Source organism: Canis aureus, chromosome 4 (assembly GCF_053574225.1).
Source record: "Canis aureus isolate CA01 chromosome 4, VMU_Caureus_v.1.0, whole genome shotgun sequence".
In the NCBI taxonomy this organism is placed as follows: Eukaryota; Metazoa; Chordata; class Mammalia; order Carnivora; family Canidae; genus Canis; species Canis aureus.
In genome coordinates, this window is record NC_135614.1 from 86731092 (window position 1) to 86755742 (window position 24651).

At 35.3% G+C, this 24651-nt stretch overlaps 1 protein-coding gene across 9 annotated transcripts in view; it reads left to right on the forward strand.

The window, feature by feature from the left end:
* The window catches only part of CDH18 (cadherin 18), a 951119-nt gene extending 932567 nt beyond the window's left edge, over nucleotides 1-18552 (forward strand). For 7 of the 9 annotated variants that reach the window (XM_077896372.1, XM_077896368.1, XM_077896367.1 and 4 more), the window contains 2 exons: nucleotides 7697-7948; nucleotides 15305-18552. In XM_077896372.1, coding sequence (XP_077752498.1) covers nucleotides 7697-7948; nucleotides 15305-15795 — 743 coding nt within the window. In that variant the 3' untranslated portion in view covers nucleotides 15796-18552. The remainder of the gene's footprint in view (nucleotides 1-7696; nucleotides 7949-15304) is intronic. The other 2 variants (XM_077896374.1, XM_077896375.1) reach the window with 2 other exon arrangements.
* Nucleotides 18553-24651: the final 6099 nt, after the last annotated feature.

Here is a 24651-nt window from a genome sequence, read left to right on the forward strand (position 1 = left end):
ATATGACTTTCAAATTGGAAAATCCTTATAATGTTGTCGATAATTTGCTTTCAGACATCTCCTACTCGTGTCTGTCTCCCAGATTTCTTCTTTAGATATGCATCTCACTGGGTGTTATTCTATATGTTGGCAAATTGAACACCAATAAAAAATAAATTTAAAAAAAATATATGCATTTCCCACTTTTGCAGATAATCCCATTACTTAAAAATGAATGTGTCCAAATACCACGTTTTTAAATGCAGGAACTTCACTGAAAATTATCATTTTAATCAGTTAAACAAAAGAATCTGTAGACTATCCTATTCACCTTGTTGCAGCTTATTGAAGATTTTGTTTTTTCTTTATATTTATAAATATATTTATATATTATATTTACTACCTCATATTATTTCTTTGTAATATTCATTCGTGCTTCTAAAAATGAAAGTCATATTATTTGTAAGTGGTTTTATGATTTTTAGCAAAATACTTAAAAGGCAATGCTGGAAAATACTGTTTTTCCTTGTGGCTATTTGCGTTTGGTGAAAGGACATCTAAGTTTACAGTGAGTTTAAGATAAGGAGTATTTTTAAATTTGACTGTGTTTAAAAGCCGTTAAAAAGGTGTCTTTGGGGAGACTTTTCTTTCAGGTATCATAGTCCATTGGTAGTGAAATTCAGTTACTTAGTTGATGATCTCGAAACCACTAGAGATTGTCTGTATATTTTGTAGTTCTTCGACATTATCAGATTTGTAGTAGTCAATATTCCCACAGTTTATTTTTGTCCTTCAAATGAGAACTCACAGCTGGTGTGGTAATGCGCTTAATTTCTCTACAGAGTATAACCATTTAGAATTCTGTTTTTATCCACAGGGCTTCAAGGGACCATTTAGCAGTTTCTCCCATTCCTAAATAAAATAACACACACACAGTCTGAACTGAGACTATAGTTACAAATGACCCCTCAAAGGGGCTCAGTCAATTAAGTGGTTGCCTTGGGCTCAGGTCATGATCTCTGGGTCCTGGGATTGAGTCCCAAGAGCACCACGAGTTTCTCCCTCTCGCTCTCCGCCTCCCCTCGCACCCACATGCTCTCTGTCTCGAATGAATAAATAAAACCTTTAAAATATAATAAAAACCAAAACAAAAGAAACAAACAAAAAATCAGGTGACTCCTCAAACATCCTTTCCTGGACGTGGGAGCAGCTGTGCCCTGCTCGGTCACTTCCCTGCACTCTGGTGAGGCTGAGACTCGCTGTTTGGTTCTCCTCGGCATCTCTTTTCCCTCCCAGTCAAATCTCTGTCCTCCTTCCTAACATGTGGGCTGTCACACCTGAGAGACTCACACTGCCCTTTATGAGAAGAGCGAGACTCAAAACATGACTAGTGAGAAGGCAAATATTTCACTTGCCATCTTGACCCTAAAATGGGGACGTGTGACTTGCAAGTTTAGTGGCCCTTTTGCTCTAGATAAGAAAATATTCTTTTGTTTTCTTCATATCTCTGTTGATTTTTTTTTCTTTTTTACTCCTATATATTTTTCCTGATGTATCTCTGGACCTCATGGCCTCTTCCTTTTTTGTACTCCTACTCATGGTGACAACAAAAGGTCAGCTCACTCATATTCCCTAAGCAGAAACATAAAAGTAGAAAGAATAAAAATATGACTAATTGTACCAATCCATGTGTTTTTACTTTGGTTTCTGTTTGTGAAAATGTGAATTATTCTCTGCCTTAATGTTTCAAAGGACGTAATGACTCCAGTAGGAGTCACATACTCCACCCTCTGCCCTCAGACAGGGGAAATGTTAAGCAACTTCATAAATAGGATTATGTGTTCACTATTTAAAGTCAAGGATTTATCCTTACAATTTTCTTCAGCATTTATAAATTTAGTGATTCCAAATATAATATCTTCTACTTTGAGTCATCCATTCCGTACTAAAAATGGTATTATTTATTAAAGGTATGTGATAAATAATGAACAGAGGGTTTCTCTTATAGATCACACAGTATTTAAAAAAAATTGTAAATTTACTCTTATCCCTACCTCTACATTATTATTTTGAATTTTAGGTTGGATTCCTATTTAAAAGCTCCCCCTTTTTTTTTTCATCACCTCTGCTGTTATTAGCACTTATGCAAATTCTTATGTGTTATTCATGAGCAGATTTGCTGATATTCTTCAAGATTCATATTTTTGCCTGAGATGTATTTATATTCATTTTTAAGTCTGATACATAGTCTTGTATATTCAGGGAGACATAATTAATGGCAAAGAGGAATTGAGCAGTTTCAAACGTGCTTTCAAAATGTTGATAATAGATGGTAGCTTCTTTTTGGGAAAGATGCTTTCCTACTGTGAGTGGAAGATGAGGACTCAAAAGAAAATGGCAAAAGAAATTCAGAATAGCTACTGCCTGGCATCTGATAAAGAATGGATATTAATAGATTGATTACTCATCTCCTTTGAGAGCACAGTCTAAGTTTCTCTACATACTTGGTGGAGCCAATTGAGGTGGTTATAACTATTTTACATATATATGTATATTTAGTTTTTTTTTTTTTTTTTTAATGAATCGGAAAGCAGAAACCTTAAACATTGGTTGGTTGTGTTTATCTGGGATTTAAAGATTATCAAGATGGAGTGTGGCAGATGGTCAAAGGGATGACATTCCAGGGTGCAAACTCAGAACATAATGACATGTTGGATCATTCATTTGTAATTTGGCAGAAATGCAAGCGAGGCCAGGAGGCTGTTTATAAACTTAAATAAACAGAATCAGAGTCTGAAAATTGATATTAGGGCATTTCGAAGATAAAAGAAGGGGAAGTCAAGAAGCAAGAGAGAAGGAATGAACGGTTAGTAGAGAGCATGAGGAGATAATGCCGCTCAACTGTTACAGGTTATAAAGGTTCATTTTCATTTTAATATTTTAATACATGTCAACATAATAAGGAAAACTGTAACAGAAGACAAGTTCCTGCTGAGCATAGTTCAAATCATTATTTATCAAGTGCCTATTATGTGAGAGGAGCTTTACAGGGGAGCAAAAGAGCATTGTTTCATGCATGGGCTCCAATAATAGTTAAATTATGAGTAGATCTTATTGCTACTGGAAGAGCAGAAAATAAATGAAAACAATATGAAGCCATGCATATTTATCTGTCTGGTGAAATTAAGTTTCTCTTTCCAGGCTTTCTCTTCAGAAAAATTAAAAAAAAAAAAAAAAAAAAAAAAAAAAAGCTTAGTTCAATTAGAAATCCACATCTGGGGATCTCAAATACTTGTGGTGTTGTGATGGATTTGGAAATATTATTTTAATAGTCTGTTGGCCATGCTCGAGATAAAGCATATCTTTATACCTACATCATCAAACAAAGAACCCTATGAAGTGTCAGGGAGTGTTTAGGTGTCTAATGATTTAGGAGTTTTGAAAAACACAGTTTTAATGTTTTCCAGGGGATAAGGCAATTTTGGACTTTAATATAGGATTTGTTTCTGCCCCAGGGAGTATTTTAAAAGCATCCCTTATTTTAACCTAAATTGGATACAAGGATACAAGTAGCACAGAGATTAGAATCTTTCAAGGTCTTGCAAAATATTAAGCAAAAAAGAGTACACCACATATATTTTTTTTTAAAAAAAGAGTACACCTGTGGGGTTCAGTCGATTAAGTGTTAGACTCTCGATTTTGGCTCAGGTCATGATCTCAAGCCCTGGATCAGGCTCCAAAATCAATGCAGAGTCCCCCTCCCTCTGCCCCTTTCCAGGCTGTCTAAATAAATAAATAAATAATGCATTAGAAAATATATTTGTTTTAGAAAATATTAAAAAAAATAAGACACGTACTGTAGTTTCAGAACTAGTGTGCAACTCTCATTGTACTATCATATTCTATAGCCTTCTGTCCCTGTAGAAGCATGGAGGTTACAAGTGCACCTATCTCTTCAACAATATCTTTTACTGTAAATATTTTTATGAATTATTAATCAGCTATAAATCCTTAGAGTTCTTACAGCTCCAAAATGAATTTTTTCATATTATAATTGCTTTTCAAAGGACTCCAAATCTCACTTCTTTCACTATTTTAAAAGTGTCCACATGAGTCAGAACTTACATATCTGCACAGCAGTCTCCCTACCTCCTCCTGTATGTGCTCATACCTTTTAAGAAAAAGAAAAAGAACACTTTGCCATCTGTTTTGAAAGATTAAACTATATTCAAGGCTATTTCCAAATTATGCTGAAGACATAGTTGCTGGAAATATTATGAATATATTGTTTATATTGATTATATTGAGAAAGATATGAATTACTAAGAGGGTTTCCCAATTTTTCAAGCCATTTTCTGAGACCCTTTGGTTCCCTGAATCCATATGGGACATGTAGAATTTTCACACTGTTGCTTCAAAGACTATTCATGTGACATATTTTTCTAAAGTTTTTCTCATCCCTAAGTCTTCTAAAACACCCCATTGGGGGTAAAATAGCACTTTCAAGGTACTAGACCCAAAATTATGCACGTATTCAAGTGCAGTCTTCTCAATAAAGAGGTTCATAGACACTCCATACCTCTACTGAATGATTCCAAACATTCCAAAATTTTACATTTTGTTGTTGTTGTTGTTGTTTTGTTTTATTTTTACCTACATATGACCTTATTCCTGCATTCAAAGATACTTATTGCAAAATAATCGCTGTTACTCAAGATCTCTCCTATATGATATTTTTACCATCCCATATGCATCTGTGTTTCACATCATTTTAGTTTAAGGTCTTTGTGCTAGCCACTCAATATCTTTTTGAATCCTAACGAAATATACTTGCTTGGCTTCCAAGAGTTCTATGAGTTTCTGTCTCCATCCAAACTATTGAGAATTAGAATTAAGAACCAAACTTGAGTACACATTAGTAGAGATTATCCTTTATTTGGTGTTGGTGCTTTAGCACTTTTCATTCACAGATATTCCATCCTACAATAGCTGCCCTTTATTCAGTTCATATTAAATTTTTATCCACTTGGAAGTCAAGATGTTTTATAATACTTGGTTTATACTTTTTTAATTATACTTCAAGTTTAGAGATTTGTTGTTTCTCTTGACACCTAATTTCGTAGTTTCAACAAGACAAAGTCTGTTCTCTTTTATAAGTAAATTTGTATGTGCAGACACACATATATATGTATATGTATGTATATAAATATATCTTCTTGTCTCTTTCATTTTAGTTCACAGTTTTCTTGTTCAAGTTCAGTGAGCATTCAGTCAAGTACATTTTTTGCAGTTCCGGTTAGGTACACAATATCCCTTTTCAGGAACTCATTATTCTGCTCTGCTAAATCTTTCTAGGTAGGAAGCTCTTTACTTTCTGAATCTTCTTTTCAAAAGTCAAAACTTCAACTGGAAAGAAAAAGAATATTTTTATGTTTCTGTGTCTCAGAGCTTCCTATTTAAGAACTTACGGTGTACTAGAAACATTTTCTGGCTTTCTCCTTGTTTCTGATTATGTTTCTGATTGCATTTCCAATAATTATTCTGAAAGAGAGTATGCCTCCACATTAAGAATGCAAAGTGTACATGAGGTCAGAACCACAAAAGGGAGTCCACACCTACCGTTGCATGTTATGTCATTCTACAAATTATTAATCACGTTTTTTGAAATCAAGGACAAGTGTGTTATGTCTCTTCTTCAGATGCCAGCAGTGAAATTCTCAAACGTGTTTGGCCTGTGAACACTTAGGTCATACCTTTTCCTGAGACTAGAGAGTTGAGCATGTAGGCAAGTTTACATTAATCATCATGTGACAACTTAGAGCCAAGAGATGTACTTCCTCAAAGTGCAGGTTTCTGGGAGAGTGCTTGTGACTGTTGTAGGTTTACAAACACATAATGGAATTTCTGTTCTTTTCTTTCTCTATTCTCAACTTGCTTCAGAATAGACAATTAAAAAAAAAAAAGGATAGACAATTGATACATTATTTTTTTTTCTTTTCTACCAGGTAAGAAAACCTTTTGTAATTTCTCCTTAGGTTTTTTATGCTCTGTAACAACCCTTCAATTATATGTATAGGAGTACCTATATAAACCTATGCGTATGGGTGTATATGATTATAAATACATATATGCAATCCATGTGTCTTATTACCTATATTACATTGACTATTTGAAAATTTTATTACCTTTCTATTGCATTAATTTGGCAATGCAAAATCAAGAAAGCATAGCTGTAGAGTATTGTATCATGGGTATCTTAAACATACTCATATGTAATAGTATTCCAATTTTCAGAAGAAAAATATTGATGTGGTAAAAGAATCCCTAAATGTAATTATTTGATGAATCACTTTTTAGTGAAAAGTAATTAACTTATAGGTGTAGGTGCAGGTTAAGCTCTGGAAGCAGACTCTGAACTGGAGTTTAGAGGGCAGGTTGTTTACTGAAGAGTGTGCTTGGGACCAACACCTGCGGGGCAGTGGGAGGAAGAAGGCTGAGCAGTGAGAAATTGAGCCGTTATGCAAATGTCATGCCTCACAGCTGACCCAGTAGTAAAGCTCTGGAACTAAACCTCCCATTCACTGTGTCTACATTCAGGAGAAAAGGCTCCACCTTTATAACCTTGGAGCAATGAGTCATTGATGATGTGCTGCTCCAGAAGGATGCAACACAGGGCCAGGTGATAATCTACAGCTAGGGCAACTAGTTATTCCATGCAGGGATTCTGCATAGCACATCTAAGTGTAAACCAGGAGGGTCTTTTGACCAATATACTTGCTGGGAATGAGGAATAACGATGCTAAGATAACCATATACTGTGTGTACTTGAAAATATTAGTATAATTGGAGATGAATAGGTAAAAAGGCAGCACGACACTGTAGTTTTGAGCAGGGTTCTAGAGTGGATTGAGGTTGTATCTTTATTATTCACTAGCTCTGTGACTTTGGGCAACTTATACTCTGGGTCTCAGGTTATTTTGTAATTATTATTTATGGTAAATAGAAATTTAATGTATTTGCCCTTATACGGTTGTGTGGTTGGATCAAAATCTATAGCCCACACATTGATCATGCAGGCAATTAATGTAATGTACGGCATTTTAAAAGTACATAAAAAATAGAATTAACTATTTTTTTCATCAGTAACTTTTCATGGTGTGCCTACTATAACAAGAACACTTCAAATCACAACGAAGTCTGAAAAAAATTATCAATTGATCTGGTCTCTCCATAAATTTGTCATCTCTACCAATGGCCCGTGAGCTTTTTTGTACATTAACGTCACCTGAATAGTTTGCTAATAATACAGATGTCTGTTCCTATTGCTTACCTTGAGTCACCAGGTTTGGGGTGGGGACCACTATCTCATCTTAAAGTTTGGGACCTATTCATTGGCTTGAAGCCATCTGTATTCTCTTAAATCTTTTCACGATTACGTCCAGGTCCAAAATGTTGACTGCTTCTTCACTCCTCTGTTTTTCACTCTCCCCCTTCTCTTCTAGTTTGGGCTCAATTAATTTTTCCAAGTCAGTATCTCGATTTTCGGAACATATGTTCGTCTCTCTTTATGATAACCCCTTCATGTTCCTGTGTTCATTTCATAAACTAGAAGTTAAAAAAAAAAAATCACACATACCCATTTTATCCATTAAAGGAAATGTGCATCTTGAATGGCGGCCTTACTAAGTACATTTTGTTTTGCTTATGTCTGTCATAGATAACACAGCCAGCATTCTGACAAGGCGGAGGAGATTTAGTCGAACTATTCAGGATGTGTATTATCTCCCCATTATGATCTCTGATGGTGGAATCCCCTCTCTCAGCAGCAGCAGCACCCTCACCGTCAGGGTTTGTGCATGCGAGAGAGATGGGCGTGTGCGGACCTGCCATGCAGAAGCGTTCCTGTCCTCGGCTGGCTTGAGTACAGGAGCCTTAATCGCTATTCTGCTGTGTGTTGTCATTCTCCTAGGTAAGTCGTCCTCACTCCTAATGTCGTATGATGGTGATTCTGAACGCACCCTCCGAGGGCCATCAGTGCAATGGGAAGAGAGAGAGCAAGAAAGTCGTGTTGGCTTAAAAACCAGGCATGCAAAATTTGGACCACAAAACATAGCTGCACAGACTTCCTTTTAAGTAGCTTTCTCAATAGCACAGCTATCTAGAAATAACTTGATTCAACTGAGAGCAAGAGTTGAAATATCAGAAGGAAGGATATGGCTATGACAGAAATCTTTTGGCAAAAGCTCTGTTTCAGAAAGAATTGATATTCAAAATGCTAAATACCATATTAAAGGGGCTCTTATCATTTATTTCAAAGAACATGAGAAATATCATTCTAAAATAAATCTAAACACCAGATAGAAATTGATTTCTTGCAGAAATTTCTACTCTTGACAATATTATTTAATCATCAATGTTAGCTGAATTTTAAAGTACTAAGTCTAAATTTTGGCCTTAGACATGTTAAATTTTATTGAGTTTCATAAAATGTTTTACTTGAGATTTGCACTATATTTCATTTTAATAAGAAAGAAGATACATTATCCAATTATTTATCAGCATTTTCATAGTCTAAGTCTCATCATGACCACATTTGAAGCTATGACTATAAACTCTTAGAACTACTATTTCAACAAGATCACAAATCCAGATTTTTCTCTAACAAGAGAAGTAGATGTAAGGAATCTTTTCTGTTCCATTGATCAAAGTAGGTACATATTTATTTTCTAACATGTCCCCTCCCCTCTTCCCTTCTCTTAGCATCCTTCTCTTTTGCTCATTTCTCAGTACTTTTCACACATGGGGGAAAAAGACAAACAAAGCAAACAAACAAACAAAAGCTATATGCTTTGTTGAGAAAGACTACTTTGCAAGAAATGTTGCTTGTTTTGTTCCTGAGGTAACAGAAAAATCACCGGTACAGAAGGAGTGGAGAGCAAGGTAGAATGAGGCTCAGAAGTGGGATGGTTATTTAGGCAGCGGTGAGACAGTTTGGGGCTTCATTGCACATGGTGGATGGTGGGCCTTGTTCTAGGATATAAAAAGATGCTTAAGGCAAGAAAGTCCCATCATAAGATTTGTATTTTTAAAAAATATGACTATAAATGAAGCAGAGAACTAGTCTCATGATGGAGAGAGAGCCCATAAGCCATGCAAGGAGGGCAGCAGTTCAGTTGTCTTACTCAGCACAGTTTGTACTAGCGTAGTTAGAGCAGAGGTGACGAAGAGTAGAAAATATCAAGATGTCTTCGAGGAAATAAAAAGTGATCTTGGATAATATGATGCAGATCCCTGGATGAAAGCTTTTTCATCAAACTTTTAACACACTGTTTATAGGAAGTCCCTGAGATTCCATTTGAAAGCTACAACATTGATAATTTCATGTCAGTGAACAAATATCCAATGTTGATGATGTGCTGTTTCTTTCTTAGAACAAGTTTCCAAAGGCTAAAAATAAAACAGCTGGAAAAAAAATCGTGGATAAGTTAGGTATTGTTTGAGTTAGCACAATTTCAAAGAGGATTTTTCATCTCTTGCTGAATGTGGGCCCTGATCCTCACTGAGCTGGAGGCACCATGGTGCCCTTTGTTGAGATCACTACAGCAGGGAAATATGAAGAGAGGGATCATAAAGTAGGCTGAAGTGTGAGGAGTTTCAGCTTGGTCACGGTGTCAAGAAGGATGCCAAGCAGGACAGAGCAAAGGGGAAATCAGAGAAGGAGGGTTGAGGAATGTATAAGGTCATCAAAGTCAAAGGAAGAAAAGTATATCAAAGAGGACAGAGCATTCAACAGTGTCAAAAGTGCTCTGAGGTTAAACAGATTGTGTGTCTAAATGTACCAGTGTCGCCCGGGTCGCTCAGGGGGTTAAGCATCTACCTTCAGCTCAGGTCGTGATCCCAGGATCCTGGGATTGAGCCCCCCCTTTGGCTCCCTGCTCAGCTGGGAGACTGCTTCTCCCTCGCTCTCTGCCCCTCCCCCCACTCATGGGTTCTCTCTCTCTCTCTCAAATAAATGATCTTTTTAAAAATTAAAAAAAAAATAAGTGTACCACTTACATTTAGCAAAGTGGAGCATGGAGATTGAGTGCCCCACCACTGACAGTATTTCACTGTGGTAGAGTCATACAGTACATGTGAGGTGAAGGAAACCAGGAAAATTAAATAAAATCTCTAGATTTTACTTATTGATATATTGATTGTTTACAACTGTCATTTGCTTAAGACGTTTATGAATTATGTCTTTTTCTGTTTGAAAATGAGAACAAAAAACTCACAGACGAAACAAAAATGCTAAATAAAACAGGTACAAACATTGATCCCTCCAGGGTTCCTAACCTAAACTGCAAAGAATAGATCCTGTGACATTGTATAAGTTCTTCCAAAATCCTGACTTTGAAAGATAGTTTATTTGGAGGAGTCACTCATCTCTGGCTTTTGTTTTCATCTATCACCATAAAACCATTATTGTATATTAAGGTAAAGGCTTAAAAAGTCAATTGAAAAATCTTAAGATACAGGTACATTTAAGGTATATCATGCCAAATCACATTTTATTATTTCATGAAACAATACTTCCCTTTAATTGATTTTATCAAAATCTCATTTCTCCTTTAGGGTAAATGAGGGAGCACTCTAAATTTTATCCTCTCCCTTAGATAATGAAGCAAAGGTGCTATTTAATATGTTTACTCTTTCAATTTTTATTGAAACTCAAACGCGTTTTTACAGATTTATCCAAAGGCTGCAGAATCATTTCATAAGTTTGGGTTTAAACAATCATTCTTTATAATGTAATTTTTATTTATTGTGTCATTGTAAGAATTTTTATTGTTATTCAGAAGATACCTAGCCACAGACTCAGAATATAGTCATGTGTGATTTTTAAGATAGTTTATTAATGTGCAAGCTCATAATTTTCAAGGAAAATAATACCTGAGGTAGCAAAACTTTATTTTAGAAACTTTTCATAATTCTGAAGTAACATTAAAAACCAACGGCTAGGGGATCCCTGGGTGGCTCAGTGGTTTAGCGCCTGCCTTTGGCTCAGGGCGTGATCCTGGAGACCCAGGATCGAGTCCCGCATCAGGCTCCCGGCATGGAGCCTGCTTCTCCCTCTGCCTGTGTCTCTGCCTCTCTCTCTCTCTCTCTATGTCTATCATGAATAAATAAATAAAATCTTAAAAAAAAATAAAAACAACGGCTAAAGAAATTGTGAAAGCAATACTTTAATATTGAAAAATGTTCTAATTATCAGTTGTTTGTAGAAATGACTTGTATAAACCCAGCCCTAGTTTTACTGCTAATTAACTGTATGATCTCAGGCCACTTGCACAGTCCCTTGTTTCTAATTACAAATCTATAAATAAAGTATCAACTAGAGAAGAACCTTAGAGTCACCTGTAAAATTTTGTGGTGCTTATTTATGTTTTATTATAGGATATATATATATATATATATATATATATATATTTCAATATTTTACAGTATGGTCAGACTCCATCTGTTATCTTCTGTTATCAGAAATTGGTGCTTGAAAACCAATGTGCCCCACTTTGAATGGTACAGGTGCACATTGTGAGTCAGGTTATGATTTATCAGGATTTCCTTTTTAAGATCCCTTTTTGATAGGATGAATGGGAGAGAATTTTGGGTGAACCTTCACCATGCAATCAGAATTTCGTTCTGGAGGAGGGATAACTGGAGTTCTCTTTCCCTTCCAGGATCTGACATTTCTTTCCTAACTTCATCCCATCACTTATGAGACAATAAACCATTGAGTCAGGCTCTGACTCAGACCTGTCCCCTGTGCTTCAGTCCACACATCACATATAAACAGGTGACTTGGATGGGTCCACCACCTGGATTGTTCCTGCTCTTGCATATCATTCCTGATAAATGTTGATTGGGGTGGATTTGATGTGAGGAGAGTGAATGACTAGGAGCAAAGGTGGAATCGATGAGGAGATGAGTACCAACCTGTTTGTCAGTGGAGCTTCCTGATGGGGCATCCTTTGGTTTGAAAAAATACATTTCAACAAGAAGTGCCATTAACTGGTAGAAACAAAAGCACTACAGGAGCTAAAAAAAGTAATCTCCCTGACGGGGCCACCTCATTTCTGCCAAACCTAGTACCAATATATGATGGCATAAAAAAAGAATAAAGTTATATTTTTTAATAAAAGTATATCTGCTATGAAAAGTATTTTGGGGAAATACTTTGGGAGTCAGTATATGATGTATTTGAATGCAAGCTTTATGACAGTTCAAGTTCTGAAAACTCAAAACCCCTTAGAGCTCCAAGTGCTTTGAAATTGTGGATGGAAAAATGAATAAATGAATGAGTGAATGATATGAGAAAGGAAACATACAAATGTTTCCCCAAATTTGAATTCTTTCATGAAGAAAATAAATGGGTAGCACTCAATAAATTCATTTTAAGTTTTTTAAATAAAACGAATAAAATGGATTTAAAATCCTAACCAAACTCAAAGAGAAGAAAGAGAAATATACTAACCAAGAATAAAATAGTCATTAGAATAAAATCCACCCCAATTGTTAGTTTAATATTTGAATCCAGATTATATAAAATTTCAAAATACTGAAAATCTTGTATAATTTTGAACAAAGGGATAAGCACCATATCTCATTTATTTTGCAATGCCACGACTCTGTCAAATTACCTTTTCCCAGGTGACCCACTTTAAGAACACGTACCTTGTTTCACGTGTATGGGTTGGTAGACCGCGGGTGGGGGAGAGGGGAGTCATTTGAATATATTCATTTGGCTGCTATTTTTTTTTAATTTAATTCTAAAATCCATGTGTGTAATTGTTATCTTCATTCTCTAAAATACATTTGATTTGGGGATTTTTTTGGCAAACATTTAGCTTGGTTTTCAAACATTAAAAATGTTATCAAGCAAAATTAGGCATTTGGTACTATTAATGACCATAAGCTGACTTAAAACTATATATATTTTTTTAAATTTAAAACTATATTTAAATATTATTTTCCTAGTGTGGCTATGCCACATCCTCACTTTTACAGAGATTATTCTTTTGTTAGAACGCGTAAGAATTGTTTACCGAGTATCTACCGTGTGCCATCTGCTCCAGAAACATCTATTGAACAAACATGAATGTAAAGCAATTCACTGGAAACGCACCTTATTATCTGTGTTTCCACATTCTTCTGAGTTTTTTTTTTTTAAATTACCTTTGACTAAAGGGACCATATGTTCATATTTGCCCTGATATTCTGCAGTAATTGTAAATAAAATCCCCTTTCACTCTTAAAAGTTTCTCAGATTATATGGTTAATTATATGTTGATTCTTATAATAAATAGATATAGAATAAATCTAGAAATCCTTGGTCACTAGCAAATGACTCTCTATGCCTAGGCAAGAGAGAGATGTAAAACCTCAAGGTTTAAACTTTACTAGTATCTATATTTTGAATTGAAATATATCAGGAATTTTTTTAATTTGGAAAAATAAGCAAATATAAGCTATCATAATAGTAAAACACAGCTTTATCCTCTATATTTCATTAGACAAATATAACACTGATATTGGTGAAGAATGCAAATTACCTCCTTATTCTAGTAGTATTGAACACATTTTCCTTATTAGGCATGAACAGAAATTCCCTTGAGATCAACAACCAACCATTTTAACATGAAAAATGACTTGATTTATTGACAAAAGTAAGACATTGTATCAGTAAGTATATTATCAGTAAGGTTGCCAGATAAAATACAGTATACAGAAATAAATAGATAAGATATAATATAGAAGTATTATTTTCAGGTAAAAATACATGTCTATAGGTATATATCTGTGTGTATATAGGCATAGGTATGCCACATGCTATCTGTATAAAATCTGTTTCTAGGGCAGCCCGGGAGGCTCAGTGGTTTAGTGCTGCCTTCAGCCCAGGGTGTGATCCTGGAGACCCGGGATCGAGTCCCACGTCGGGCTCCCTGCATGGAGCCTGCTTCTCCCTCTGTCTGTGTCTATGTCAATCTCTCTCTCTCTCTCTCTCTCTCTCTCTGTCTCTCATGAACAAGTAAATAAAAAATCTTTTTAAAAAATCTGTTTCTATATATGTATATTTATGTATGTTATACATATGTATACTTTATATGCACACCTTATATACATGCCATTTGAATGTACTTCTTTGATTATATTATAAAGAATGTTTAAAATAGCAATGCACCTGAGAACTGCTGTCATAAAACCTGGAATATCAGCCGACCAAGAACATTCTGTAGAGCTGAAGTGAAGGATATTGGGTCTAATAGCACAAAGTAGAAGTGATGTAATTCTTTCTATTTAGTAATGGCTTAGTATCATCAAATAGAAAGATTTGAAAATACTGAGAAACAGACAAACCAAAGTGCCCAAGATCCATTAACATCATTTCATCTAATGGTTGTGACATTACCGGTAATAATCCACATGCCCAACTCAGTTCCTTGTTCCACATTTTTTAAATAACAAAATGGAATATGATAATGGAGCTAGGTCACCTCTGGTGTGAGAAGTCAGAGATGACAGTCTAAGGTCTTCCATCTGCCATTTGTGTGATCTTAGACTTGGATCTTAGTTATTCATCTAACCTCTGAGCCTCAGTTTCCTTGAGAAAACCTGTACGTTGCTGTGAGGATTAAATCAGGAAGTTATGTAATTGGTAGCCTAAAAAATTCCTATAGGTACAAAAAAAAAAATAACATCTTGTGCAGCGTGATAGTTATATGCAATTATTAATGCCTGCTAATATTATTCTAAATGATAATGGGCGCAAGAGACCAACCGTGCAAAATACTCCTGCTTTGTTTTCCTACAAAGCATCAAAAGTCAAGTGTTTAAGGGAGGGGCTCCTCCTTCCTATTTCACAGAAACTTGAAATGCCCGTCCTCTAGTGTGTCCATCTAGGATCCACACATAGAACAACACACCATTATTCTTCCAGACCAAATTGGCTACTGAGGTCCTATCATTGCTTCCTTTGGTGTGAGGACTGGATGATAGACCTCGGTGAGCCAGGAATCCTGAATGCATGAGCCTGACCAATGAGAATATTCTGTTTTTCTAGAGAAGATCAGTGATTCCCAAGGCCTTGTAGAGGTCACCCTTTTTTCACATTCTTTGAGATTAAAAATAGTAATAATGATAATAATCTTCCACTGTTATCCAGAGGGTGCAGAGCTCAGGCTTGAGTGAGGATGCGAGGCCCAGTGGAACCTAGTGGCTGATGTCAAGTCTCCAGGAACCTCCTTCCTTGTTTCTAACTCTCCATCCTCTTTCCATTTCCCTTCAGCGATTGTCGTGCTTTTTATCACCCTGAGGCGCAGCAAAAAAGAGCCCCTGATCATTTCTGAAGAGGATGTGCGGGAGAACGTGGTGACCTACGATGACGAGGGGGGTGGTGAGGAGGACACCGAGGCCTTCGACATCACGGCCTTGAGGAATCCGTCTGCAGCTGAGGAGCTCAAGTATAGGAGAGATATCAGACCCGAGGTGAAACTCACCCCCAGACACCAGACACTGTCCACTCTGGAAAGTATAGATGTCCAGGAATTCATTAAGCAGAAACTGGTGGAAGCTGACCTGGACCCCAGCGTCCCCCCTTATGACTCTCTTCAGACTTATGCCTATGAGGGCCAGAGATCTGAGGCCGGGTCCATCAGCTCGCTGGACTCGGCCACCACGCAATCAGACCAGGATTATCACTACCTTGGAGACTGGGGACCCGAATTTAAAAAGTTAGCTGAACTCTATGGAGAAATAGAATCCGAAAGAACAACTTAGGGGGTTAGTTCATGCGACCTTCTAGAATTGGCTTCCTGAGCAACTGGAGCTCTGGAAACCTCAGCAGTGGCAAGGAAGGAGCGTGGACACACAGTGCTTGGAACTGAGCAAGCTGTACACAGCTACTGTGGAAACAAGTGCCCTTTTCATGATGGAAACTGGGTGATTTAATGGGAAGACAGTCAAATTAAAAAAAAAAAAAAAGAAAAAGAAAAATACAGAGAAAAAGCTATTGTTCCTTGTGTATATTTTCAGTTGCTCAATAAAGTCTGTGGTACTGTTCAATTAAGAATACCTGAATTAAGCCAAACGATGATACGCGTTTCAATAGTTTGTGATTTCTTTTCCAAAGCAAAGCCAAACCGAAAGATTTGAAATTGCTTACGACTAGGGGCAGTACACTGCGACAGGAAACTTGTGCGGGTGATCGGGACCTCTTTTTTCCACTTCTTGGTGTGGACCCTTAAGACCCACAGTCTGTAATCATAACAGATCTTATTAGCGTTGTCTTGTGTTCAAATAACATGGGGTATCTCCAGGATACCGGGTCGGGCCATCATGGACTTGTACGTATCATTTTCCTTTGCCCTCCCCACTTCTTTTCTCCATACAAAACTGATGGAGCATGGGGATTTGCTGCTTGCACTATAATGTATGCAATTTCTGTGCACCACGTGTGCACTGCTCTGAAGCACGGAGACTACCATCTCTGTCCTGCCTGCCCTCCTTTATTTTAACAAAAGAAACCTCCCCCCGCTCCAGCCCCAACCCTTTTTTAATGGATAGAATGAATGGTTTAAGTAAGATATACTCAGATAATCAGATATGTCAGGGAAAGATTTAATTAAAAAAAAAATAGTCACAAACCTTATACTGTATAAAATGTGGGACTACTCAATGATCTGTTCCATTCCATTCCTGGTGGTCCATGGACATCAGCAGTTTTCATCATCCCAAGACCTAAGATGAGTTTTCGGAGGTTTTGCTGGTTGGTTTATACCTCGGTCTAACTTGCTTGTTTATAAAATACGAGTAGTCATAGAAAATATGTACCTCACGTGAAAACAACATCATCTGAGAAGATTAGACTCCAGTTTACGTAAATCTTGTAGACTTTGGATTGTTTTACCTTTAGTCCTTACCCAGGTTCAGGTGGTCCCTATCTCACTGACTGCTTGGCCCTTATCTGTTTGGGATCTGTAGGAAAATGTATAAAACTGAAGCCAAAAACAAAACAAAACAAAACAAAAAAAAAACAAAAAATGAAAACAGAGATTCACATTTAGTATCCTCGGAAATGTGCCTCAAACTCTCTGAGCTTCAGGGCCCCAAATCACAAAATAGAGATGGTGAGACTTCCCGCCCATCTCATAGGGTTGTGTGAGGATCAAGAAGCATCTGTAAAAATGCTTTGCCAACTGCAAAGTGCTCTGTTATGTAAAGGCTTGCAGACACTATCTAATTTTCTAATTCTGTTAGCTTACAAATAATATAGTTACATACATTTTGAATAAAACATATTATCATGAGAGAATTTCATAAAATCTTCAACAGTGTAGCAACTGCTAACTAAACATAATACACAAGTTTAATTACTTTGATATTTTCCCAAATAAACCAATTTTCTTCAAATTTCTTGGATTTTTTGCCCTAAAATGTTTAGATAACATTTCACTGTTACCGCTATTAGCCCTAAAATAAGTATAATGGTCCTATTCTCCAAAAATTACCATATTTATGCATTTCAGATAGATTGGAATTTTGAAACCCACAAATGAAGAATCATCTCAAGGAGGAACTTTTCCTTTGTTCTTCGAATTTATCATAATCAAGTGTCCTCAAAAATTACATTGCATTTTTCTGTCTGATTCTACCTATTTGCAAAATTTGAAATTTTGCCTTTGTTTGCAACTGCCCTGTGCTATCATGTTTCAGTTTTGAGGTATGGGAAGTAAGGAAGCTTAACTTGAATAATTCTCAATGTGTGTTCTAAGCCTGAGGAATAAAATTTAATTTACGTTTTTTACAACATTTTAGCTTTCCTGATGCTGCTTTATCATTTTTTAAATCATAATGGTGTACATTGCCGTATAAAGCTGTATCAGAAGAAACACTCAGGGGCCCTGGGGAATAACCCCTGGAGACACATACTCTGATTATACTAATGTTGGACCACATTCACCCTGAAAGAAAGGTACATTAAGCCTTTGGAGAACCAACACGGATTCTGGTGTTACGACTCTCCTATACAAAGAGGAATGGGAAGGTCAGGTTTGAGAACTCCATGACATCAGCCTTTGGATTTAGATTTCCAATAAACTATTCACAGCCTTTATTTTATTTTGCTTTGTTCTGTTTTGTTTGGTTTGTGTTCTTAATATTCACCTGCTAACTTTACAGATGAGGATTTGAGAGCTAAAAATGTATGTGTACATTTAACCATTGACATAAAAGCCAAAGTCCTCTGCATGGTTTTGAGTACCAAAATATTTCCCTGATTATGTGACAAAAGCACCTCAGATTCATCTAATTTTAATGACATATTATGATGATAATGGATTGCTTTTAAACCCCTAATGTTAAATATAATATGGAGGCAAAATGGAGCTTCTGTAGTCCTGAAATATTATGTTTCTGTGTTGATTTATCCAAGAATTTTGTTAATGAAAGCTTTCCAAGTGTTATATTTTATATGAACTCTGAAATGAGGCAATTATATCATTATTATAAATATGGATTAAATCTCTCTTTTTTTAATTCTGCTTCTTTGAGTCAAGAAAAAAAATGATATTTAAATGTTCCGAAATAGATTTGAGTCATATTAACACTTAATATCTTGCTTTAAAAACTCCAGTTTGTCAGTGTCAGAAGAAAATTCTCAGACTTTAGTGGGCAAAGAGTTTGCTTATAAACTCTGAGTATTCAGTAGCCACAGATAATTAGCTGTGGGATCATATGTGATTCCATATAGAATAAGCTATGGAAATCACTCATGTCTCAAACAACACATTTTTGTAAGCCTTAGCTGATGTTTATAGATCTAAATAAAATATAACTCTGAAATCAACTTACTTATTTCTAATAAAATAATTTCCTACAGACAGACCCTATACAAAATGGTGGCTACTAATTAGAGGAAATATGAAAAATTATGATAATTTTTTATCCAAGGTTTTTTTTTATGAGAATTTATAAATTCCAAGAATTCTTTGTGCAAACACTGGGAAATTAGTAGATCTTGCAGAAATCATTCAAGATGTATCATCAGAAAATCTTTCTATGACCAATATGTACAAACATAGAGTTGAAGTGGACATTGAAGACAAAATCATCCTTAAAATAAAGCTCTTTAGAAAGTTAACTTATGACTTTCCTATAACCTGGTACAAGAAGAATATTCTGAGGGAAATTGCATTCATATAACCACACACATACATAGACACACATAGAAACATTTATGTCCTCTTGAAAATATGGAGAATAAAAGAACATTCAAAACAGTGACTTGGATGTCGATATGATCCAAATATGTGGTGTACACAAAATTTTAATACCCAACATGTCAACAATTCACCTGGAAGTTAAAGAACAGTTTTTAGCCTTTATTTTGTATCTAGCCTCAGACTAACCATCAGTACTGTCAATGGTTAGAGCTAATTCACAAATGTGCTTACACAAAACAGAAAATGATCAGCTACAAATATAAAATTTGCAAATGAGGATTTAATAGACACCGTGCAGCTATTAAATACTAACAAGTGCTTTGATTTAGATACGTTGTATATCACAGTATAATCAGAGATGTGGGTAGAAGGAGGGAGGTGTATTGAGTCCACCATTTTTAGCAATGTAGAAGCTTAAACACACAGTCAGTTTAACTTATTCTTACCGATCTGCACGAGAGATTTGATTTGTCGTCCCCATTTTGGTTTAGATGAATATATAAGGAAAACAAACTGAAGTTCAGGTAGACTCATTCATTTCAACATCCATCAAGAAGTGCCAGTAACTGAGTATGGTAATAGGTATCGTGAAATATCCATATAACCAATACTTTTGGGTAAGTCTTATTCACTTTTTAGTACGGACAGTGCTTGATTAGCTATTCCACAAATTAGAAGTCTAAAGCTGATTATTCTGGGAAGAGGAAAGAGTCCCATATTTCAAACTCAAATTGTACTTAGCTTCAAGGTATGATAACATTCAATTAACTCACTTGGCTTTCAATTTGAGAATAGAAGAAATCTCGGAATAGTTCTTGGGAGATATGTGACTCGAATTCAAATGTTCTCTCTCTCTCTCTCTTTATCCTTTAGGATTAAAGGAAAATTAAATATTATCTTAAGGAAACAAACCATTTCAACTTTTCTTTTGTACCTCATCTGCAGAAGGTAAATCTTTTTGCAATATAAAATTAGAAATCTCATAAACCCTACAGCCAAAGAGTAGCTCCCAACCATTTGAAAGTAAACCTAGCGTAGAGCCCACTTTCTTTTTCAAAGATTCCAAATACATCATTTTAAAGTGAAAATATGAATGGGAACAGTCTTACACATGTCAAGAGGTATATTCTTAACTTGATTAGTGCCGATGAAAGATGCAATTCTGTTGTTGTTTTTAAATAAGGAAGAGATTAGAGGAAAACAGTACACTCTTGGCAGCATTGCTACAGAAAAAGAAAGGCTCTTAGGCAAGTAGGAATGATCACATTTATGCATTTTGCTGAGTCTACAGAAATGAAGGATCTTTGCCTTTCAACATGTGAAGACATCAAACCTAATTTAGTAATGATTCGTTTTTAACGTCTTAGGCAAAAGTGGATAAAATAGGCATTTGAGGACTCTCAAAATTATATCTTGTGAGGAATGTATGTGTCATTTATAGATTAAAGTGGGTTCCCAAATGGCTTAATCTTACTGCCCAGAAATATTAGCTTCAGAAGTAAGAAAATGGACCATAATAGTTAGTGTCACCCGAATAATTTCATCAAGGCAATTTTTCATATGTCAAAGGCATCAAATTCTTCCTTGAAATCATCAACTCTTTTCAACGCACTTTTTCAGATCCTTAGTTTCAAACAGAAATTCACTCTAACATGTGTTAATTGAGTAAGCTCTTCTCATCGTGCACTTATGCATAAGATACTCTTCCAGGCACCGAAAGGAACATAAAAAAGAAGATAACTTGATGGTAGATGTTATCATCACTGAAATTAGGGTCTCACTTCAGAGGTAAGGCTTACATATAAAAAGCTATAGATGATATAATACGAAGCAAAAAGTGGCAAGTGTTCCAAAACAGGTTTGGATACAATATTAGGAAAGGTGATGGAATCCTAAACCGTGTCAATGCTGTGTCACTACCGTACAACGCTGGAGATGCTCTCCAGGACAGGCAAACAACACAGAGGAGGGGGAAGTAGGAGCAGAGGGGACAGTGTAGACATGTCCAAAGGTAGATTATTCTGTATGGAATAGAGGATTCATGAAGGGGAATAACGATGATGCAAGATGGTAAAAAAAAAAAAAAATGGATTTGGGTTTAGGGTGATTGAATGAAACTTGTTCTCTAACCGATGCCATTGAGTTTATTTTTCCCCAAAACAGAAGAGTGATGGTGGCCAGACTTCCCTTTTAGGTATCTGAGTCTTTTATTAGTGTCAATCATTTAGTGAAGATATGGTAAAGAAAAGATTCTAGAGTTATGCATACAGAAGAAATATTAGACTACTTTAATCATTTCCAAAGGATAATTACTTATTTTAGGGTTATATTTTGAGAAAAAAAGTCATAGATGATGTACATTTCATATTTGATGTTGGAGTCATTTTCGATTTATTCATCATCATAATAAATTAAAATGAGAGCAAGAAATATACTTTTGAGAATAATATTTATTCATATGAATTTATTCTTAACTGCATAAAATGTGTTTATCTTCTATAATCTTTGTTTTAGGTATAAAAATATTTTGAAGTAGAAAAAAATATCCAAATACCAAAGACTGAACTGAGGCCTTACTAAGACTATGTCAGTTATTTTTAATAATTATTTTTAATACTTTACTTAACACAAAAGATGTCACAAATTCTAATATTTAATTATATAAAAATTTACCTTTAGATTTATTTTCAAAAAGTGGCTACCATACAACATAAGATTCAATAATTTGTTAATATCACAAGGAGACTTAGCCTGAAATCCCTACTTTTATATCATCTATTTCTCACTTTTTCTTCTTTCACACTTACTTGCCTTTTTTAAAAAATCCTTGAATAGCTATGTTTGAGCAATTTCTATATTTCATGTATTTTTCAGAACAAATTCAAGAAAATGTTTTTCAGAAATAGAAAGTAGTTATCATGTTATTTTCAGGGTTTTGATTTTCAACGCATTTTCTCCCCCTCTGTCACTAATCATGCTCTTCCTCACCAAAAAGTAATAAAAGAAAATTGCATTCAGAAAAATACTCTGTGAAAGTCACTTTTTGAGCTTGAGATTTCCTTCCATGATGTGATTTGGCTTTGTAGTTCTTAAAACACTGTGCATTTCTAAACTCTTGGAATTTATCTATCTTCATTCTTTCAAAAACAGGGCAGGGGGGTTCATTTTTGTTCATGCGAAATCTATTTCAAATATATTTCAAAAACTTTGAACATATGTTCTAAAACATTTAAAGTATAATTTAAATTAAAATAGTGTTTTATTCTTTGCAAAGCATTTTCTTTTTTTTTTTTTTTTGCAAAGCATTTTCAATATCATGCTTTAAACACGTAAATTATAATTATCAAATTCTCAAAAAAAAACCATAATTCGATTGATACTCTTTCCTCCATTTAAAAGAAAATATAGATAATTGGTTTCCCAGGAGAACTAACATTGGGTAAACCATCCAAATTTCATCACCTATATTTTCTGTTTCCAGTTGCCCACATTTCACACTGATCACACAATCATATGATATTTAGTGTATCAATAAAATATCACATTAAAAATTACTTTAAAAAAATTACTTTTAATTGTATCTAATAGATTAAGCTGAGGTATAGTGCTTAGCCTTTTCTAAATTTATACTTCACTAAATTCTCCTCAGAATAGGACTTTTGAGGCATGCAAATGTATACCTCCTTCCCCAGCTTCCTGCCAACCCTTGTCACTTTCTTTCATCAGGCTAGTCCTAAATTAGTCACCCGTCTCACTTGTCTTCAACTGTCTCAGTTTTGGTTCGAAAAAAACTCAATGATACAGGAAAGTGAAATTCTTTACCTGGACAAACTGTCTTGAAAAAAACTCATCACCAACTCAACATTCTTGATTCTTACTCAGTGTCTTGAGTTAAAACTTGAAACTGGACAATATGAGAGGGAGAAGAAACCATTAGGTCTAAGAATCTAGGATTCAGAACACATAGAAATTTTGACCTCAAGTTCTTGCATAAGTTTAAATGTCGAGCATTGTTTACATTCTCCTACAATTTAGATTAGAAATAATAATATCATTATATTTATCTTGCAAAACTGTTAGGGATACCAGATAAGATTTTTGTGTATAAAACACAGAAACAAGGAGCACTCAGTCAGTTGAGTGTCCAACTGACTTCTGCTAAGGTTGGAATCTCATGGGTCATGGGACCAGCTGGAGGTGGGCTCCATGCTCAGGTGGGAATCAGCTTGAGATTTTCTCCCTCTCCATCTGTCCTTCCCCCATGTAATCTCAAAGAGAGAGAGAGAGAGAGAGAGAGCAGGAGCATGGGTGTGGGAGGAGCAGAGAGACAGGGAGAAGCAGAGAGAGAGGTAGAAGCAGACTCCCTACTGAACAGGGAGCTGGATCAAGAGCTTGATCCCAGGCTCCTGGGATCAGGACCTGAGCTCAAGGCAGGCATTTAACCAAGACTGAGCCACAATTAAAATAAATTTAAAAAATAAAATAAAAAAGTAAAAATAAAACAGAAAGGAGTACAATTCTTAGCAAATTAAGTAACATTATTATTATGGTTTATTTTTTGCCCTCTCAGTCTTCCAGTCTCTAGCCTCAGAAAATAATGATTTGGATTATATATTACAAGAATAAAGGCTTAGCATATTTCTTATCACAGGCTAGGAAGAGATGCATTCTCCATCTGAGGAGGTAAAAAAAAAAAAAAAGGAGCCATTCTAATATAAACCCATTGGGTTCTTTTTTTTTTCACCATGCAGAGGACAAGGAAATTATGATCACTATTGAACTGTATGTATTAGGTTTCCCTTGATACCTTTAGTTCATATAAATCTAAATATAAGATTAGACTAATTAAAATTATGTTATGAATTATACATACTCTTTATTGACTTCTCTGTTTCAGAGTATTTTTATAAACACCAATTCCTCTTGTTACATAATTATTAAAAATGTGACAATTAATTCTTGGCATTTTTAGAAAAACAATAAAAATGTTTAGTGCAAGGATATTTGGCAGTTTATAAAAACCTTTAAAATTCAAGGGAAACAAAACTCATTAGCATAGTCATGGAATATGTTTGGCATGATCAAAGAAACACACTCTATGATGTCTGGGACCTCTTTGAGAATAATTAACAGAGACTCTATCATGTATAGTAACACTATATTATTATAGAATAATTAATAAACACCCCAGTCCAGTGTTACCCAATGCTTGTAAATTCTTAAATAGAATAGATAATGATGCAGAATATAGAAGCTAACCTGGCATCTTCTTTGAATTCTATTTTCCTCTACATTTGACCCACAACCCAGGAAAAACTGATTGCCCATTGCTATTTATATATTATTAAATTGTGATATTGTTGTATCTCCAATAGAGAATAGAGTCTATCCTCCAGTCTATCCTCCAATTTCA